The following is a 22064-nucleotide window of genomic DNA, read 5'->3' on the forward strand; positions in this document are numbered from 1 at the left end:
TCCTATCTCAACTCCAATTCTACAATCCCAATTCACATTCCTCCCACCATCCCTCCACCCCCAACCCAGCAGACACTGTGAAGCTCTGGACATTTCTTTCAGTCCTTGGTCAACATATCAACATTTAAAGGCCAGACCCATATTATCTTATTTCAAACATTTTTATTGTAATTACTTTGAGATATTTAATGAAAATTGCAATTAATTGTTGAGAATCTTTAAAAGCTATATAATTTATAGCTCTCATATCAAGGAAAAACAACACAAATTAAAATTCAATTTTGCTACTATTGTACAAAAACGTGGTACAATTTACTGGCACTAGTTTTTTTAAGTGACAAATTCTCTATATTTTTGTTTGATAAAACTTTAAAAATACATATTGAAAGAAAATGTGTTAGCCTTTTCCAGGCTTTAATTTTCTTTTCATATTGCCTTCCTTTTTTTGTATTTTCCATGTTTTAACAAAGCCATAAATGCAGTATACTCACTTGACATTTCATATTTTTCCACATTGCTGTGTGATCTATATAAGTTTTAATAAATGTTTAACAGCTCACCAAGTTAAAATACCATTCTCACTATTGAATATTAACCCATTCTCCTCCCAGTAAATAAAGCTCTCTTAATATTCTATTATAATTAAGAGCAATAAGTACCTATGTGTGCAGCTTTTTCCTTTTGAGTTATATTCATAAGATTTTTAAAGTGATAGAAATTGAATTATTTGTATAAAAAAATGAAATGTTTGTATAGCTCCTGCCAAATAGCCTTCCAAAAAGACTACAAGAAATGTATCAATTTACGGGACCAATAGCAATGTACACAAATGGAAGCAATGATTACGTAGTAAGTGCTAAAACATTTTTATAAACATTTTTACTGGGTATGTATAAACATTTGTACAGTATGTACATTAGGATGGCTACAATCAAAAAGACACATTATAACAAGTGTTAGCAAGGATACAGAACTATTAAAACCTTCATATGTTGTTACTGGGAATATAAAATGATACAGCTGCTTCAGAAAAAGAGTTTGACAGTTCCTCAAAAGTTCAACAGAGTTACCACACGACTTAGCAGTTCCACTCCTATATACTTAAGAGATATGTCCACATATAGACTTTTACACAAATGTTCATAGCAGCATTATTTGTAATAGCTAAAAAGTAGAAACAACACCAAACGTCCACCAACTGATAACTAGATGAACAAAACAGATCCATACAATGAAGTATTTGGCAATAAAAAGGAAGAAAATAGTGATTCATACCACAACATAAATGAACCTTGAAAGCATTAAGTCAAGGTAGCCAGACATAAAAGGCCACATATTCTATGATTCTATTTATATGAAATATCTAAAACAAGCAAATCCATAGAGACAGAAAATAGATTAGTAGTTGGTAGGGATGAGGGAATGGGGAGTCAAGTTTCTTTCTGGGGTGATAAAAATGTTATGGATTAGAGAGTAGCTATAGTTGCACAACTGTGTGAATAAGAACTACTTAGGGGGGAGGGGGGAGGGATACCATTAGGAGATATACCTAATGCTAAATGACAAGTTAATGGGTGCAGCACACCAACATGGCACATGTATACATATGTAACAAACCTGCGCATTGTGCACATGCAACCTAAAACTTAAAAGTATAATAATAATAAAATTTTAAAAAAAGAACTACTTAAAATGGCCAAATTGAGGGTATGTGAATTATGTCTCAATTTAAAAATTAGTATTTTTAATATTTAATATTTTTAAAAATTTTATAGTCAACTGCAATTAGAAAATCTCGAACTATTTTATTAAGCATCAGAATTTGTACAATGTTATTGCTATGTGATACAAAGCAAGTAAACCCCTTCCTTCTCCATGGAGTTTTATAAAACAATGTATAGACATAAACATACCATTTCCAGAAATGACATCTACCTGTTACTCACAGAAACCACACACCAAAGGAACATCATGAATGTACATAGTTACAATCTTTCCTTCAAGAACCTGGAATTCATTTTCCCCTTACCTCCATTGCTTCCTGAGCAATCTCTGGCATGTGTGACTGAGGGACCAGTTGGACGAGCCCTGTAATTAATTCTGCTGTACTGCCTTGGGTTTCGGGCCCCTGTTTTCTTGGATTCTGCAAGGAAAAAAAGGAAACTTCAATTGAAAAAAATAAATCGAGAGAGATTAGAAGGAGGAAGAAATAGACAGTGACTGCTAAAGGGTACCAAGTTTCTTTTAGGGGTGATAACAATGTTCTAGAACTAGGCTGGACGCGGTGGTTCACGCCTGTAAGCCCAGGACTTTGGGAGGTAGTGGCGGGTGGATCACCTGAAGTCAGGAGTTTGAGACCAGCCTGACCAATATGGTGAAATTCTATCTCTACTAAAAATATAAAAATTAGCCAGGCGTGGTGGCATGCGCCTGTGGTCCCAGCCACTTGGGAGGCTGAGGCAGGAGAATCGCTTGAAGCTGGGAGGCGGTGGTTGCAGTGAGCCGAGATTGCACCGCTGCACTCCAGCCTGGGTGGCAGAGCGAGACTCCATCTGGAAAAAAGAAAAAAAGAAAAAAAAAAAAAAAGAAAGAAAAAAAAGTTCTAGAATTACATAGTGGTAATGGTTGCAGAACCTTGTAAATATACTGAAAACAACTGCATTGCAAACTTTAAGATGGTGAATTTTATGGTATGTGGGTATAGTATTTTTATCTCAATAAAATAAAAATTTTATTAAATCAAAACTTCTTTTGTTAGGGATTCTTTTAATCCACATCTATACTTGTTCATTAATGTGAATAATGTCCAGGGAAAATCCTAATGAAAACAAAAACCACTAATTCCCATTAAAAATTACATCAACAATATGAGGAATAATTTTTTTTCCAACAATAGTAAACTGGCTAAAGAACGTATCTCTGGTTTGGAACTTACTGGTTTTGAGCTTATACATGATTGTGATCAAAGGTAAAGGACATACATGTTGGATAAGGATTGCATGATTATCCTGTACAGCCCTCTTGACCCATACAAAGGTCCTGCCCAAATCCACACAGCTGGTAACAAAGCAAAGGCTAGAATTTGCATCGGCAGATACCCATACTTTGGTCCTTTTCATCGTGGAAAAATATAGTGTACTAAGCAAAGAAAATTAACGTTATGTAAAAATGTGAATGCCTACCTTTTTTTTTTTTTGAAACGGAGTGCAATGGCGTGATCTCGGCTCACTGCAACCTCTGCCTCCTGGGTTCAACCGATTCTCCTGCCTCAGCCTCCCGAGTAGCTGGGATTACAGGCATGCGCCACCACGTCTAGCTAATTTTTGCATTATTATTAGAGATGGGGTTTCACCATGTTGGCCAGGCTGGTCTCGAACTCCTGACCTCAGGTGATCCACCTGCCTCGGCTTCCCAACATGCTGGGATTACAGATGTGAGCGACCACGCCCTGCCGAATGCCTACCTATTTAGAGACTAAAATGTTTCTCTTAACTTGGAAGCATATATTTGCACTTCAAGGATATATGGTTTGGCCAGGCATGGTGGCTCATGCCTGTAATCCCAGCACTTTGGGAGGCCAAGGCAGGCGGATTGCTTGAGGTCAGGAGTTCGAGACTAGCCTGGCCAACATGAAGAAACCCCATCTCTCCTAAAAGTACAAGCCAGTTTGGTGGCGGGTGCTGTAATCTCAGCTACCTGGGAGGCTGAGGCAGGAGAATCACTTCAACCCAGGAGGCGGAGGTTGCAGAGAGCTGAGATCACACCACTGCACTCTAGCCTGGGCAATATAGTGAGACTCTGTCTCAAAAAAAAAAAAAAAAGAAGAATATATGAAGCCAATGCAACTTGTGTCCCATATTTTATTTTGCTAACTATAGATTTTTCCCCATTATAATGACTAAGGTAAGCCCTCACTGCAATATATCTGTAATTCAAAACCGTTAGCTTATTTTCTGACATTCATATAAATTCATCCAAAACCAAATCATTTTTATTGAATGCCAAAGACACAACAATGAAAAAGAGAAGATGTGTTTCCCATCCTCCATGAGCATGTAGTCTCATGGGGGAAGATATCATCAATAAAATAATCAGATCAACAAGTATAAAAATGCAAATCACATAAGAGCTATTATTAAGGTACATGCTGCTATCACAGCCTATAACATGGAAAAGTGTCCGACTCAGGGAGGCTTCCTTAGTGCAGTGACAATAGCTTAGAATGAGTAGGAATTACTATGTGAAGAGTAAGCAGATTCTAGGCAGAGGGAAAAGCAACTGCAAGGGAGGTATGAAGGCATGTGGTTAGAAAGACTGAAAGGAAGACCATCATGAATAGAGTAAAGGAAGACAAAAAATGTAATGCTACATGTGGAAGAAATGGTAGATGGGAGAAAGATTTTGCACGACCCTATAGATCTATTTGGAGTTTGGTCTTCATAAGCAAGAGCAATTTCAACTAAAAGGTTTCAAGCTGAGAGGGGGCATAATAAGATTTGCTTTTTAAAGAGACTGCCATAACTTCAGTGTGGAGAAATGATCAGGGGGATCTAAGAAACGATGCAAGCTGAGTAATTAGGAGGCTTGAGAAATTCAGAGTACTAAAATGGAAGACAAAATCATATTACTTTAAAAATACCATGATTGAGACCATTTAATAATTATTCCTACATTCCTCCTAAATTACTAAGACTCAGATTTTTTATGTAAAAGACAAAATGGTCAAATATTTACAACGAATCTTCTATTTTAATGTACTTATGGTTACTTTGAGAAAACTTATTAACCACTAGATGGCAGCAAAGCAAATAATTTCCATTTTAAATGATCCTTGGAAAATGGCAAGTTTTGCTTAAATTCTTCTTGAAGCAACATTTAGTAGAAAAGGCATTGGTGAGTTTGGTGCCTGCTTTGAATGTGAATTATCACCATGTAAACAGAGTACTGCTAGTATTATGTGACCTTCATGATGAAATAATGCCACAAATAGCTTGTAACACATAACAAAGGAATGAAGAGAAAGGGAACTTCATTTTTTTATAGAGTTTCACTGACAGGTTTTATGGAATTTTTTCATGCCAAAGATCTGTTTATTCTAATTAGACTTTCAAACTTGAATGGGTTTTTCAGGGTTAAAGTATCACAGGCCTTCTTTTGGGGTCACTGATCCTTTGGGAATGTTCCTTCTTCTCTCCTCTCCACTCTCCAAGAAAAATTACTCATAAATACACATTTTTTAAAAATTCATGAAATTTCATAGAACTCTTGGAATCATAGGCATGTAGTTACAAACTCCCTGTATTACAGCAATTTTAAAAATATGCCACCAAAATCAAAAGCACCTTAACACTTTTTAAAAAGCCAGTTACTGAGCAAAACGATAAGAAACCTTGCTTGATGCTGCTCTCCAGGGACTGAAGAAGCTCAACAAAGGTTAAACATGTCATCCTATGAAAGACACAATATAGAACTATTACATTTGGTGCATTAATTAGTGTTAAATTGTATCTTATTAATAGCAATAATAGCTAACATTTATTTAGTGCTTATTATGCACCAGGCATTGTTCCTAAAGCATTGTATGTACTATTTCAATTTTCCTAACAGTATCTCTGAGATAGGAACTCTTATGATCCCAATATATCAGATGAGAAAACTAAGGCATAGAAAGATTAAATAGTCATCCAAATCACATAGCTAGTAGGTAGTCTCCAGCGTCCATGCTGTTAATCACTTCATTATGACTCATTTTTATTATTTGCGTTGTTCCTAATTACTCTGTGTACCAGAGTGATGTTCTCAGAAATTTAATATCATCTGAGGCAGTAAGAGTAGTTATGACAATAACTGACTACTAGCCAGGCACGGGGGCTCATGCCTGTAATCACAGCACTTGGGGAGGCCGAGGCTGGAGGATGGCTTGAGGTCAGGAGTTCGAAGGCAGTGAGCCATCACTGCTCCACTGCTCTCTAGCTTGGGAAGCAGAGCAAGACCCTGTCTCAAAATAATAATAATAATGATAATCACAATAACTCAAGTACTAACCACACCCATTTTCACCTCATTCTTTTTCCAATACAGTATTTGTAGGCAGAGCCAATGATAACAGAAAGCTGATAACACAAAGAAAGGGGGATAGAAAAGCTAAACTGGCAAAAGCAATCTGGAGATTTTTTAAACCAACAGTATAGATGTAGACACTGTGATCGATGGTCACTTCTATCCCCCATACCAGGATTATACCTGAATAATATATAACTTAGTAATAGGATGAGAACAGAGATCTCATCAAAGTATGTTAGTTTAATGATAGGGAAATTAAGAAGAAAGAGAAATGTTAGGAAATGATAAGGGCAATTAAGAATCTGATCTAATTATATTAGTATTCATTGTACATTAGTTTTCTTAGAGACGTCTTAGTTTTCAGGTATGATCAGAAAGGATCAGTAAGTGCTCTTGAGCTAAAAATTATCCTCAAGGTCTTGGCGTTTCAGCTAAACCCAATTAACAGTGTGATAATTTTGAGACATTTCATAAAAAAATACTTACACAAAGCAAGAGCTTTGGATCTGCATGAATTAGTTTCACCATGGACAAGAGAAGATACTTATAGCTTCTTGTCTCCAGGTCTGTAGGTTTTTCTTTAAATTTAAGGCTTGTTACTTTTTCTTTAAATGTAAGACTCTGAAAACAAAACAAAAACATGGTATCAGACATAAGACTCAGGATAATAGCTATCCAACCTTTTAAAAGAAATTTATTATTAAAAACCTTTGAAAAAAGCTATTTTTTATACTACCAAATGTGTGGTATAAGTAGAAACACTCAATAGTAAGCATAAGGTCAGTATTATTAAGCTTAACAAAACAATGAAAATCGTTTTTGCACCATTTATATTATTTTTTAATCAATCTAATAAAACAATGAAAATCTATTACAATACTAAAAGCTTAGTATCAGGTTGTAAAACATCTATGTAAAAAACTATTTTCTAAAATGTAAAAACATAAGGGAAAAAATATTTGGCCTATAGTTCTCACAAATATACACACTGGGTAATTTATTTAACAAACATTCCCCAGACATACATACAAGTATTTCATAGACTCTACAACATTATCAATTGTAAGATGCATCATTATTTGATGTCCCAAAAGGAATGAAAAACTGCTGTCAATTTTAAGACACCATTTAAAATAAGATACATTCCCAATTTTAGAGAAGAGTAAAAATAAGTGCTTCTTAGAATTAATGAAACATGTAGGCAATCTTTGTATTTACTAGTTTAATTGTAAAATTTGCTTTTTCCTTCGACGGCACTCCACCTCTTTTAAGTTACAGAATGCATGCATTTTGCCTGAAGAACATTTGTAAAACACAAAGAACTCAGAAAGGTAAACTTACAGAAAATATGTTTCAATTATAGAGACATATGATGAATTAAAATAATTATAAATGTTTTTCAACCAAAAATCCAACAATTATATTCCAGAGCTAATATCACCTATTATTATAAAACATCTCCTTCCTTTTTTCCTTGAAAAGAACACAAAACTATCTGATTCTGAATGAATGTCTTTATGTAAACATATATATAATACAGAAATAACAAGACTGTGTACCAACTGTGGACCCATAATACAAATGTCCAGGTAAACAGGCTGTCTTTCAAAGTTAAGAAGCAGACATGCATATCTACAACACAAATGAACTATCCTCAATGTTTAAGTGAAATATGCATTTGTTATTATACCCAAGAACACCGAAGGGTTTTAGTCCTTGGGGGGAAGAATAGCTATTTAATGCACACATTTATACTCAAGAATGTCACTACAGAAGAGAAATAGCAAAACTTCCAAATAGTTTGCTTTTATAACTGCCCCCTGACCCCAAAGCAAATGTTTTACTAAATGATTTAATAAATTCTGGTTTTACTGTTCGCTCTCTTTCAACTGTATTTTTTTCCTCACTCTAAGTTGAGGTGTTTCACCTTAGATCAAGCTGAAACTTTGATTAAACGAATTTATTTACTTTGATGTAACTAAGTGTAACTATCAAATGGCTCTTCCCTGATGCAGCCATTGCACAGGAACACAAGATCAGAGAACAATGAGCAGGTATCAGAATTTTTCCTTAAGAATCATTTCCAAAAAATGTAAATAGAGTCATATGCCACAAAACAACATTTCAGTCAATGATAGACAATATGTAACATAGCTGAAAAATTCCTATCACTTAGTATCATAGCCATCATGATGTCCAAGCACAATGCGTTATTGTTTGTAGTGATGCTGGTGTAAACAAATCTTCACTTCTAGTCATATAAAAAAAAAAGTATAGCACATACAATTATGTATAGTATACAATACTTGATGAGAATAAATAACTGTTACTGGTTTATGTATTTATTATAATATATTTTTTTTGAGACCAAGTCTCACTTTGTTGCCCAGGCTGGAGTGCAGTGGCGCGATCTCGGCTAACCGCAACCTCTGCCTCCCGGGTTCAGGCAATTCTCCTGCCTCAGCCTCCCAAGTAGCTGGGACTACAGGCATGCACCACCACGCCCAGCTAATTTTTTTCTATTTTTAGTAGAGAAGAGGTTTTGCCATGTTGGCCAGGCTGGTCTCGACTCCTGACCTCAGGTGATCCACTTGCCTTGGCCTCCCAAAGTGCTGGGACTACAGGCGTGAGCCACTAGGCCCAGCCTACTATAGTATACTTTGTATTGTTATACTCCTACTTAAAGATAAAAAGTTAACTATGAAACACAGCCTCAGAAGGTCCTTCAGGAGGTATTCCAGAAGAAGGCATTGTTACCACAAGAGATGACAGCTCCACACGTTATTTCCCCTAAAAACCTTCCAATGGGAGCAGATGTGGAGGTGGAAGACAGTAACACTGATTGATGATCTTGACCCCATGTAGGCCTAGGCTAACGTGTATGTTTGTGTCCCAGATCTTAAAACAGTTTTCAAAATAAAAATTAAAATAGAACATTTTCAAATAGAAAAAACTTACAGGATATAAAGAAAAATATTTTATACAGCTAGCTATACAAAGTGTTTTAAGCTAAGTGTTATTACAAGTCAAAAAATTAAAAAATTTAAAAGTTTATATTTTAAAAGCTACTGTAAAGTTATATAAAAATATTTTTCATAAATTTGATATAGCTTAAGTGTAGTGTTTATAAAGTCTACAGTATAGATCCTGAGTATGAGAAAAATGCAAAAGTATTAAAAGTAAAATAAATTTTAAAAAATTTTAAGTCTACAGTAGTGTAATGTTCTAGGCTTCACATTCACTCAACACTCACTCAATGACTCACCCACAGCAACTTCCAGTCCTGCAAACTCCATTTGTGTTAAGTGTCCTATACATTTTTTTCTTTTATACTGTATTGTTACTGCACCTTTTCTGTTTGAATAAACAAATACTTACCATTGTGCTACAACTGCCTAAGGTATTCAGTACAGTAACATGCTGTTTAGTCTAGGTTTGCAGCCTAGGAGCAGTAGGCTAGACCATATATCCTAGGTATGTAGCAGGCTATATAACCATCTAGGTTCATGTAAGCAGACTCTATGATGTTTGCACAATGACTGAATCACTAAGGATGCACTCATTTCTCAAGACATGTCCCTGTCATTAAGTGATGTATGACTGTATTAGTTTAATTATGTCACCTCTTAATCCCAAATATCAACATGTAAATTCTGTTCCAACATGGTTGCCTAATATGAAATGTATGACTTCAGAAATTCCAATAAATTTAATTCATCTCAAATACCTTTTAATTTTAGTGGGTTACAGAAAGTGAGGAAAAACATGCTAAAGAAGCAATGTGTTTCTTAATTAGAAATGTAAGAAAAAATTCATTCATTCATTAGTTGATCTTCTATATTGCAGGTATTAGTAGGAATACAAGCTGGTACATGTGATCTGGCCAAAGATGAGAGGCAATCATGTCTGGGAAGAAATTCATGAACCAGAGTCTTCAGATATCTATTAAAGGCCCAAACCACTTGTTAATTTAGACCATGTGACTGAATAACAGGCATGTAAGAAAGATCTGGTGAGCCAGCATGCCACTTAAGATAAAAAATGTTGAGAAATAACAAATATTTGTGAAAATTCATACATCTGTTATTGGTAGTTTTGAATTTTATGAAAGCAGGAGATGTTAGTTTGCAAATAGTAAAATCAGTGCTAAGACAAACATTTCAAATATTAAAAAAATACTACAAAAGTACAAAGGAGAAGTTATGGCTCAACATTCATATAAAAAGGGCCAAAGAGTTTAAATAACTAAAAAGTCAACATAAAATAATAATACTACCTTAGATTGTATTAATAGAAACAGGGTATACAAACACAGCAGTTTAATAGCTTTTATCAATTATTACATCATAGTATTATATCTGTATCACTAACATCAGATCTTAATATGGCATTTTAATTTTAAAAATTTTTGTCAGGTTGGTCTTTCCAGAAGAGAAGCAAATCAGAAACAGGAGGGTTTTTTGTTTTTTGTTTTTGTTTCTTTGAGACAGAGTCTCGCTCTGTTGCCCAGGCTGCAGTGCAGTGACACAATCTTGGCTCACTGCAACCTCCGCCTCCCAAGTTCAAGCAATTCTCCTGCCTCAGCCTCCTGAGTAGCTATAACTACAAGTGCCTGCCACCACGCCTAGCTAATTTTTTTGCATTTTTAGTAGAGACAAGGTTTCACCATGTTGGCCCAGTTGGTCTCAAACTCCTGGTCTCAAGTGACCTGCCCGCCCCGGCCTCCCTAAGTGCTGGTATTATAGGCATGAGCCACTGTGCCCGGCCTGTACGAGGATTTTGAAACCACATCAAGTAAGAAATTCATTCCTTCATTCATTCTGCAAACATGTACTAAATGCCCAATATGTATCAGATGTTGTTCAAACGTTAGGGATTCAGTGTTGATTAAGCCAGACAAAGCTACTGCTTTCATCAAGCTAACTTGCTAGTGAAGAAGGACAATGAAAGAACCTGATAAAGACACTGAACTGAATGTCAAGAAACCTCAGAACTAACTCTGGTTGACTGTTCATTAACCATGCATTTGTTATTAATATAACTTTATTTAAGCTTCAGTTTCTTTAGCTATAAAAACAGACCCAACAAACACACATACACTTTTAAAGAGAGCTAAAAGAGGCCAGGCACAGTGGCTCATGCCTATAATCCCTGCATTTTGGGAGACTGAGGCAGGTGGATCACTTGAGGTCACAGTTCAAGCGTAGCCTGCCCAAAATGGTGCTAAATGGTCTACTAAAAACACAAAATTAGCTGGCATGATGGTGGGCACCTGTAACCCCAGCTAGTCGGGAGGCTAAAGCAGGAGATCACTTGAACCTGGGAGGTAGAGGTTGGAGTGAGCCAAGATTGCATCACTGCACTCACTCCAGCCTGGGTGACAGAGTGGGACTCGGAGTGGGACTCTGTCTCAAGAAGAAAAAAAAAGAGAGAGAGCTAAAAGAATAAAATCCCTTCCAATGCCAAAACGATATAAAAATAAAACGAATTCTAGGAGTACAGAATAACCTTATTCAAATATCTGCAGGGCCACCTTGTGGAAGAATCAGAAGTATTCTATAGAGCTCCAACAGAAAGAGGATCAGTGATGGCTGTAAGTGACAGAGACATGATTCTATCTTGGTCGAAGAGAAAATTTTCAAATAATTAGCTCCTTCCAACAAGTAACTTGTCTCTCCAAAATACAAAGTGTTAGTAAAGCCTTGAAGCAGATATTATTTTACTTTTACTGTTTTGCAACAGAACTCCTAGATTGCTACTTCTGAAGCAAGCTAATGGCTCAGGTTTATCAGTCCCAAATCATTAGAGGCAATACAAATGAGGGACAACCCACTGAACATACTCTGTAATACAGTAGTTCTCAACTGGGGGTGATTTTGTCCCCCAGGGGGCATCTGGGAATGTTTGGAGACATGTTTGGTTTTCATGACTGGGAGGGCTGGGGGGTAAAGGGAATATTGGCATCTAGTGGGTAGAGGCCAGAGATGCTGCTGAATATCCCACAATGCGCAGTACAGCCCCCTATAACAGAGTTATCCAGTCCAAAATGTTAATAGTGCCAACAGTAGGAAACTCTGATGTTAGGTATTATCTGTAAACCATTTATTATATATATTTGCCTGTGTTGCCAGACTCCATGCCACCTGTAGTGAGTTTTTTTGTTTGTTTTTTTTTTGAGACAGATTCTCGCTCTTGTTGTCCACGCTGGGGTGCAATGGCGCCATCTCAGTTCACTGCAACCTCTGCCTCCCAGGTTCAAGCAATTCTTCTGCCTCAGCCTCCTGAGTAGCTGGAATTACAGGGATGCACCACCACGCCTGGCTAATTTTTGTATTTTTAGTAGATATAGGGTATCACCATGTTGGCCAGGCTGGTCTCGACCTCCTGACCTCAGGTGATCCGCCCACCTTGGCCTCCCAAAGTGCTGGGATTACAGACGTTAGCCACCGTGTCCAGTGTTGAGTTCTTCATCAGGCATTTTCAAGCAAAAGCTATAAACCTTTTGCTTGGAATCTCGGTGAGGGGAAGTGCTGTGTATGTTTAGTTCACCATGCTTCCCTGGCATTAGCACCTTTGCCTGGCAAAGAGTAGAAGGTCAATACTTCCATACTGGTTATCTGACTGTTAACTCACCAAGTTTATGAGGGGTGAGATTTTACCCTAACAGCCATTCAAAACCTAAAATTTTCTTATTCTAAAAATTGTTTCATATTACATTTGCTATTTATTTTCTCTCCTGGTAATATCAGCCCAAAAGCTGTCCTTTAGTCATTATGTACAAATATACATACATATAACATTTCAAAAACATAAACAGCTTAGGAATGATTTTGAAAATTAAATGTATATTGATATTTTCAGAAAATAATTAGAAATAAAAACTAAATTCTTATTACAGGTGTCCTTGGGCCAAAAGAGGAAATCCTCTCTAGTTATGGCCTTTCGGTAAAATAATATGTAGCTCTGAGAATCAGCTTATAACTAGGGCTAAGAAGTAAAATAACTTCTAAGTGTAGAGAACATATTCAGACTACCAATCAAATTTTACCTCTGTTCAAAATAATCATTTAGTTTCATTTGTAGTCCTTATTCACAGAAAATTATGGGCAGCTGGTAAAGTGGATATTGAAGTTAAATAGGAAGTGAATATTAACCCCCCAACAAGTCCTATTATTGGAGGTCATTAACTTTCTACCAGAAAAGGTAGTAAACTTAAAACAAAAAAGTCAAATAAACTTCTGATTTCCCAGATCTCTGGAATAAACAGGTCAATAAATAACTTTTAAACAACTTATTTCAAGTAGTTTTAAAAGATTTTTTTAAAATATCTTACTAAATAACATTTAAACAGCTATTATTTATGCTTACCTCCAATTAACTTATACCTGTACTGAAAATTTCTTCAACTTAAAAAAAAGTGAAGTACTTGGCATTACAAAAAGTCAACTAAAAGGTAACCTTGCATTTTAAAGTTTACTTAAGGAAACATCATTGCCATGATCTTTTGGCTATATTTTTTAGGCTCAATAATCCCAAAATATATGACATAAAAAACTTCTCTATTTGAACATCTAAGATAAACAATCCTCAGAAATAATTACTGACAACTGGATAAGAGTGAACCACAACTGTATGAAACCAAAATATTTCACTGACTAAGGGGACTTGGAAAAAGAGAAGCATGCCAGGGAGAAAGCTGTTTAAATTATCTCCTAACTGTGAAATGACTAACTTACTAGATAAAACCAACAGGTGAAGACATGCTATATTTTCAGTTGAAATGACAAGATGTGACTATAATGGTAACTATACACAGAAAAGTCAAAGAAACCAAGGACTTTTCTGATGTAGTTACAATGGGTCATACTTACAGCCACAGAAGCCCACTGCCATGCAAAACAGTGACTGGTTGGCATCTGATCATGTGAGCGACAGCAGCCAATAATAGAAAATAAGAAGCAGAAGACAAAGCACCACCAATCAATGTCAAGAGTTGCTCTTGTATAATACTCTTGCTATACATAAACACCAAAAAAATGACTTCCACAATCTTATAATTATCTTTTTAAATTGATTCCATAGGAATTTTTAAATTCCATATTAAGAGTAATAATCTGTGAGAATACCCAATTTTAAGTCTGCTTTTTATTAAGTTTAGAGTCAAATGTCAGTATCAAAGTTCCTATCAGTTGTAAAACCTCAAGGCGTATTTGTTGAAATACAAAATATTTTTATTTTAAATACAAAAACTCTAAATTTTATTCATTTCCTATGTTTAATAGTCACCATTCAATTAGCTAAAATGTGCATTAGCAGCAACATTCACTCTAACCCAGGAGTCAGCTTCCCTTACTCATCCCCAAAACGTGAGAGGCTAATCAAAATATTTTTGTTCAAAAGTTTTAAGGAGAAAAAAAACTTTAAAAACAGAAAAAAAAAGGTGACATTCATTAAGACTTTCAGTGTTTTGTGAGAAAATTTATCTACGAAAAGTTAAGTTCAACTCATGGAAACAGTGGAAAACAAACATAATCTAGTATTCAACAATATTCTATATACAACATACCACAACATTTAGAGGAAATGAAGGACCCATTCAATTCTCTAAAATAACCAAAGCAGCAGGAATGGGATAAAGACACTAAAAAAATGCAATAGAAAGGAGGTGAGATTCAAAATTCGTGATTTATCTTACCGGTGCCATTCGTATTGCTGGGTGTGCTCCACAACCTTGCACTGCTTTATGAAGTGTTTCACCAAACATATTTCGAAGTTCAACCGAGTGACAATACACAGCATCAATCTTAGGCCACCAATCCAATGCGGACTAGAGAAAAACAAAGACCAATAGGAAGAAAAAGTACAAAACTACATGAATTGTATGCTCTGTTTATCACTGTAGTTTTAAGTTTTATCCTTTTGTCGGGAACTTTCTAAGACCATGCAAACACACACCATGATTTCCAAAGTCTTCAAACAATGTCTTTAATTCAAACACTAACTCATACATATTATATTATAAAACATAATAGTGAGCATGAGACAAATTGCCCACTTTATGAGCATGTGCATGTGAGACATCTTTTCTCGATGATTAGCCAGTGAATTTGAAAAATAAAGTCTTCAGAGAGCTAATCTGTAGCCAATCTTCTTTTTTTTAAGTTTAATGTTTTACAATTTCTGGAACACGTGCATACATGGCATATATTTTCCCAGGTAAGAATGCTATTATCAAAGCTTTAAAAGTGATTAGTGGTTCAACACAGTATTAAAAGTGTATGTGGAAAACCATTACTTATATGTTTACAGACAACAATGATAATTACAACATGAAATTAGTAAATGAAATAAAACTATTAAGTAAACCTATAATCTTAAATTGATATGCAATGATGACATGATACATGGGAGACTAACAATTACCATAAACAAAGACAAACTGATCCTAGTGAAATATTTTTTAAACAATTATTTTATGAATTTTCTATTTCAATTTAACCTGTTTAACTCTGATGTCTAGTTTTTAGTGCCTATTTTATTTGGAAGTGTATCTTTAACTTTAAAATGAATTACTTGATATATTATTAAAAAATGACAATTGTGAAAATCACTATATCTTTAAAGTCTATCATTTAATAAAAAACTGACTGGATGAATTTTCACTACATATGTAGACTATGCATTAAATGACCTAAAATGTAGGCTTCTAATTTATAATACTCCAGATGTTTATTTAAAAAATCTGGAAGAATAATACATTCAAATTGTAGATAAGAGGGATTGAATAGCCTCACATCTCTCACATTTCAGTCCCAGATTTTTTCTTATTCAAAACTAAGCTAATTGAAGTCTCGACATTTTAATTTCTTCACGTGGAATTCTCAGAATATTTTGAATAGCATCGAGTTACATTACCTTAACCCAAACTGTGGATTACAAATCCTGTTCACCGGATAGTAAAATATAAAACCAACTTATGATACACATTTTGAATACTGAACTCCATTCAGGGAGGAATCCCGAAACTGGGAGGGAAGAAATGCTTTTTTGGGACAGTATGGTTGTTTACATTTTTCCCTCAACTCCTCCTTTATTTAATCTAGTTCCTACAAATGATCAATTTTTAGTCTGATAGTATAATGGATTCCTCCAACTCTCAGCAATTTTGACTTGCCCAAAGCAACCAATGCAACTTGATTTCCTTATACTTACTAAATTATACAGCTTGTGTTAATCAGCCTAAAGTAACAAAAAGCTGAATAATAACGAAGTACACTGAGTGAAGGGTCTTCCTTACCCAACACATCTCATAAGATCTTGTCAGAAACTGATAAACTAAGAAAGGCATCCCATATAACGTCCTATTCAAATTACTGTGTCTTTTTTTAATAGCTTTTGAAACTGTATTGTGGTACCAGGTGCACCATATAAAATAACTTTAGGCTTAAGATTTAGTAATTTTCATAGTTTTCATTTTTCATAATATATTCATTTTAAAGTAAAATACATATTTTCAAATAAAATAAGTATGAAAAACTAGACATCATGTGGTTGGCAAAAAAGTTTAGTTTTTGAGCAGTTACTAAATGTGCCCTTCCTGAACACTAGTCAATTAAAGTAGACTTACTCTTTTTTTCCTTGAAAATACCATGTTTATAGCCAAATGGCAACACTTACATAATATGAACAAATTATGTGGCAATTCCTTAAGAGATTTAAATAATTTTCAAATGCCTTGGAAACAATTCCTTTCAACTACAACCTCTCAGTAGAAAGCAATCATCTCATTTTCAGTATGTGAACTATCCATATGTAAATTACGATAAATTGTCGTAAGGAAAAAACAGAAATAAGTAATATACCAGCTATAGCATGTACCAGTGATGGCTAAGATAATTGGTTCATAAGTGTGTATATTACTTTTTAAATTTCCCAATTACATATCTAATTTAACCTAAAGGAAGTCTATGAAGATTATGCATATAACATAGATCTTACAACTATAATTCATCTCTTATGGCACATCATAATAAAAAAGATGACAGTACAACTACTATTTTAGCAACTGCTAGGAACCTGCATTATAATAAGAATCAAATAGTGGATATATTTTAGATTTTCTAAGAAGAAACACTAGAATATTTTAGATCTAAACTCAGTACTTATGAACTGAGTATGAGTATGTTTCACAAAAGTAGAACTCCAAACACCTTACTACTTCTACACAAACCCTCAATACACATCACTAAAACTTTTATCTTATTTGAGAATGTGATGCTTTAAAAAAAAATGTGTGGACTGGCTAAAGAACCATGGGAGAAGAGAACTTATGAGGTACATTGAACCAAGAATCATTAGGAAAAAAATTTACACTATGAATGAATTTAAGATCAGAAGTCCAAATATCTAAGAATAATTTCATGTGATTTTTCAAGACAAAAATATTGCCATAATAAATGTCTTCAATGAAACTCTAAAATAGTCAATCTCATAAATTTCTATATTCACTTTATAAATAGACCTTTTCAACCAAAAGAGTACTTCAGATTCAATAGCGATTAGCCTCAAACCAAGGGGGAAAATATCCTAATGAGAAACAATTTCCCACGCTATCTATAATAATAAAGTATCACTACCCAAAGCATAATTTAAAAAGATACTTTGAACTAATATTTATGTTCCTTTTCAAGCTATTTCATTGAAAAGTTACTGATACTTAATATTTAAAAATTTGTCAATGTAGTTTTTTTCTTTATAAAAACAGATTTTCATATAACTTGATCTCTGATACAGACACACTCCACCCTCCACACATGCAGTGCTCATTAGAGTAGAAGAGGATGCACAGCCACTTTCACCAAGTACACTGAGGCATGCATGAAGCACCACTCCAGGCATGCTTGGAACCCAGAAAGGAGCAGCTCAAGCCACTTACAGCAGTGCCAAGTCCATGCTTGAAAGTGCTCTATGTAGTCAGTTGTAGACAAAAATATTTCACAATTAAAGTAACTAGCCACAGGGTATCAAAAAAGTATATATTTGGGTTTATTATATACAAATTTTAAGCATTTATGCAAAGCTATCCACTCTTTGAATATTTTTAGTGTTCTGAGCCACAGCGGAAAAAAGCAATAATGACTTATTTCTGAGTTACACATAAACTTGAGGGGAGAAATCATCTTTTTTTTTTAATGGCCTTGAAAGTAAACCTTGAAGGTACAATGCCCTGGCTCATTATGCTGACAAAAGTACAGTGATTTTTTTTTAAGTTTTTAATACAAACATACCTTATTTACAATCTTCATTAAACTTTCCCTTTTGGAACAAAGCATATTCAATGTTACTTTTACCTACAATTTAACTCAGTGATACTCAACTAAGGGAGGAGGTATCATTCCCTCAGGCATGTTTATTTGTTCATAATGACTAGGGATGGGGAGATGCAGCACAACTGGCATTTAATGAAATGAGGCCAGAGATCTTAAAGGTCCTGCAATGCCCAAGGCATCCTGCACAACAAAGGACTGTCCTCCCAAAATGCTCACTAAACACCTGCTGAGAAAAATTAAATGTATCACCAAATAGCTTTATCAATAGTTAATTTTCCACTGCAGGAATGGATAGAATATGGGCAGTATTTATTTTAAATAAATACAACATCCAGGGCAAATGAGGTGAAGGGTTATTTTCAACTCACCAGAGGCACAGTCTTAAAATGGAATTTGATTATAAACAGGTCAAATATACTAAGTTATCAATGATTACAGCCTCCTTTAAGGAAGGAAAGCATCAACCAATTTACCCATAAATGTGAGTATCATTTGATAAAAGTGGAACAATGGAAAATAACACTTGAAAACTTTCAAAATAGGGTTGTTCATTATTACAAGAACAGAATTTTAAAAATCCACAGTCCAAATCTGATAGTTTTGCTGTCTATTTAATGTCTCCACATCAGACAGAGTTGAAGGTTTCGCAAGTACCTTTTAATGATTTCACTTACTTTGTCTGATACGCTTTTGTATCTTGTATACTTTAAAGTATGTTAATATTTCATTTTGTTTAAGAAAAATGAAATTTTACACTATGAATGAATTTAGGATCAAAAGATTTAAAAGTACCATCAAATATAGTCCCATCATTTTGTCAATGTGCTATACTAGACTACAACATAAATACTATTACTTTTAACTTAAATGGTAAGGTGGCAAGTCAATGTATCAAATGCTGAAATAATATGTTTGAAAAGCTTCGGGATGAAAATTTTAAACTGTATTTTCAGTGACATTTTTCTCAAGGGCTTCTGATCTGAATAAAACGTTTTAGATTTAATCTTTCCAAAGCATCTTATTAACTCCATCTTCCTTAATATGGTCCCTTCGGTCAAGACTTAATATGAAAAATACAAATATTTATCAATTATCAAATAGAATCACCATGGAGAAATTTTCCTATTTCATACAACTAAATTCAGAACCTTTTTGAAAACCAAGAGTGCATTTCTTAAAAAGAAATACGCAAAGAAAAGAAAGAAAAAAATTTTTTTAGTAATTTAGCAATACCTTTTGGACTTACATTGGTGATGATTCGATGGAGTGAATTTACCAGCACATAGTGAAATGTAGAAGGTGAATTCTGAGCCAGGCAGATCTATAGAAAAAGAAAAAAAAAAGCAGATTATTTCTATGAGAAAAATACTCAGTAATACAAATGAAGCCAAAAAGAACAGCAAATAGAAAGTTTAAAAAAAAAACACTAAGTTTTTAAGGTCTTGAAACGAACATCAATACATAATAGTGAGAAATACCGATAAAAGTGAACCTATTAATCTCTATAGTCTTTTTGTTTATAAAGGATAACAGCATCAGTAAATACAGTTAGATAAAAACCAATGCTCTCACCTTAAAGTGTTGGTTGTTGTGAGGGCTTATACGAAAGCAAGAAACAAGGCAGTCAATCATTAGATCCACATCTGCAGGCTGACTGCCTCTTGAGAATGGCTTACTTGGATTAAAAAGCAGGTTCTATAAAAACCCCAGCAGAAAACAAAAGCCTTTAAATACCCATGCAGTATTTCTTTACTAACATGTAATAACATCAACACATTACCCACACAAATGGCAGTAAAATCCAGCTGCCAGAAGAAGTACAAAGCACCCATACTGTGGTTCATCAGTCTGATACAATTCTTCCTATACCATATATAGGTTCATTTCAGGCCCTAATTGCCACATTATTTTAAATCCAAGTCTGTATATTTATGCTTATTTAAGAAAATGGTGTTTTCTTCATATTCTCAGTCCATTTAGGCTGATGAACACAGTAACAACAAAAGCAAGTCCTATGAACTTATCAACGAAGAGTCAGAACTTTAATGTTAGCAATTATCTTTGACATAATACTTATGCTAGAAAATTCATTTAATTTTCTTAAAGTTTGTAGTAGAGAAAGAATAAGCATGTTACCTTAAGATCAACCACCATGGACTGAACAAGTAGGAAAATGACAGAGTTATCTTCCCAATTGATGTAAGTACTTGCTTTACACAGTTTGACACAGGCAATTGCAGCACTTTCTGTCAGCTGCCTACTTCCTCCATGGCCAGCAAGAGCTTTTCGTAGACTGTCCAGAAATAACTTCTACAGAATTCAAATATAGCGATAAGATAATATATGAAGTTTCTTCTATTCCAGATGTAGCTAATATTATAGCAAATTAACAGCCTCTAAAACTCATACTATAAAGAATGCATAATTTATATTTGTGGTTTTCAATTTCATAATTTAAGTAGTGGTCATCATTTAAATGTTTCTCAAATTTAAAAAAAATCCTTTTTCTATTTTCTTTATTGAATTATTAAAGGAATACAAAAAACAGTCCTTCCCAAACAAGCTGTTTTCTGAACTTCTTTTTTTTTTTTCCCAAGATGGTGTCTTCCTCTGTTGCCCAGGCTGGAGTACAAAGGCACGATCTCGGCTCATTGCAACCTCTGCCTCCCAGGGTCAAGCGATTCTCCCGCCTCAGCCTCCAGAGTAGCTGGGTTTACAGGCGCCTGCCACCATGCCTGGCTAATTTTTGTATTTTTAGTAGAGACAGGATTTCACCATGTTGGCCAAGCTGGTCTTGAACCCCTGGGCTCAAGTGATCCTTCTGCCTCAGCCTCCCAAAGTGCTAGGATTACAGGCATGAGCCACCACACCTAGCCTTCAACTTTGAATTCAGCTGACCATATCTTCTTTTTGATATTTAAAGTCTAAATATTATACTTTCTTGGCTCTGGTCTATGATAAACTGTTCCACCCTTTTCTAACACTCCAGGTTATATTCAACCTTCAGCCTTCTAAATAAGAATATATTCAAGGCTGTTCTGTTGCTCTAAATTTGTTTCTCAAAAAAAATTACCTATTCTTGTGATGTCAACCCCTCTTTACAGTTCATTAACAAATGTCTTCCTTTGGCTTTTCTCCTAAATGAATGCTCAAATGTAACATGTCAAAAACTAAACTCACCCAACACCAGCACAATATATTCTTCTCAAGTGTACATGGAACATTCTCCAAAACAGACCTATGTTAGGCTACAAAATAAGTCTTAATACATTTAAAGAAACTGAAATCATACAAAGTATGTTTTGTGATCATAATGGAAATGAAAAACCAACAGCAGATAAAAAAACTAAAAAATTCACAAATATGTGAAAATTTGTGAATGTTAACTAATAGATCAAAGGAAAAAATCACAAAGGAAATTAGAAACCAACGTGAGATAAATGAAAACGAAAACACAACATACTAAACCTTATAGGATGCAGTGAATGCAGAGCTAAAAGAAAAATGTAAACCTGTAAACACTGACATCAAAAAATAAGAAAGTTCTCATTCAATAACCTAACCATATACCTCAAGGAACTAGAAAAAGAGTAAACTACACCAAAGCTAGCAGAAGAAAGAAAATAATAAAAATTAGAGTGAAAAGAGAGAACAGAAAAACAATGGAGAAAA

At 34.6% G+C, this 22064-nt stretch overlaps 1 protein-coding gene across 17 annotated transcripts in view; it reads right to left on the reverse strand.

Moving 5' to 3' along the window:
• The window catches only part of NF1 (neurofibromin 1), a 278753-nt gene that overhangs the window by 152952 nt on the left and 103737 nt on the right, over positions 1-22064 (reverse strand). For 9 of the 17 annotated variants that reach the window (XM_003811980.6, XM_008964356.5, XM_003811979.7 and 6 more), the window contains 6 exons: positions 20529-20702; positions 19965-20087; positions 19639-19713; positions 14759-14890; positions 6550-6684; positions 2030-2143 (listed from right to left, as the gene is read on the reverse strand). In XM_003811980.6, the coding sequence (XP_003812028.1) occupies positions 2030-2143; positions 6550-6684; positions 14759-14890; positions 19639-19713; positions 19965-20087; positions 20529-20702 (753 nt within the window). Of the gene's footprint in view, positions 1-2029; positions 2144-6549; positions 6685-13934; positions 13980-14758; positions 14891-17998; positions 18029-19638; positions 19714-19964; positions 20088-20528; positions 20703-22064 lie in introns of all 17 variants that reach the window. The other 8 variants (XM_034943230.3, XM_055101324.2, XM_055101323.2 and 5 more) reach the window with 3 other exon arrangements.

Source organism: Pan paniscus, chromosome 19 (assembly GCF_029289425.2).
Source record: "Pan paniscus chromosome 19, NHGRI_mPanPan1-v2.0_pri, whole genome shotgun sequence".
Taxonomy (NCBI): Eukaryota; Metazoa; Chordata; class Mammalia; order Primates; family Hominidae; genus Pan; species Pan paniscus.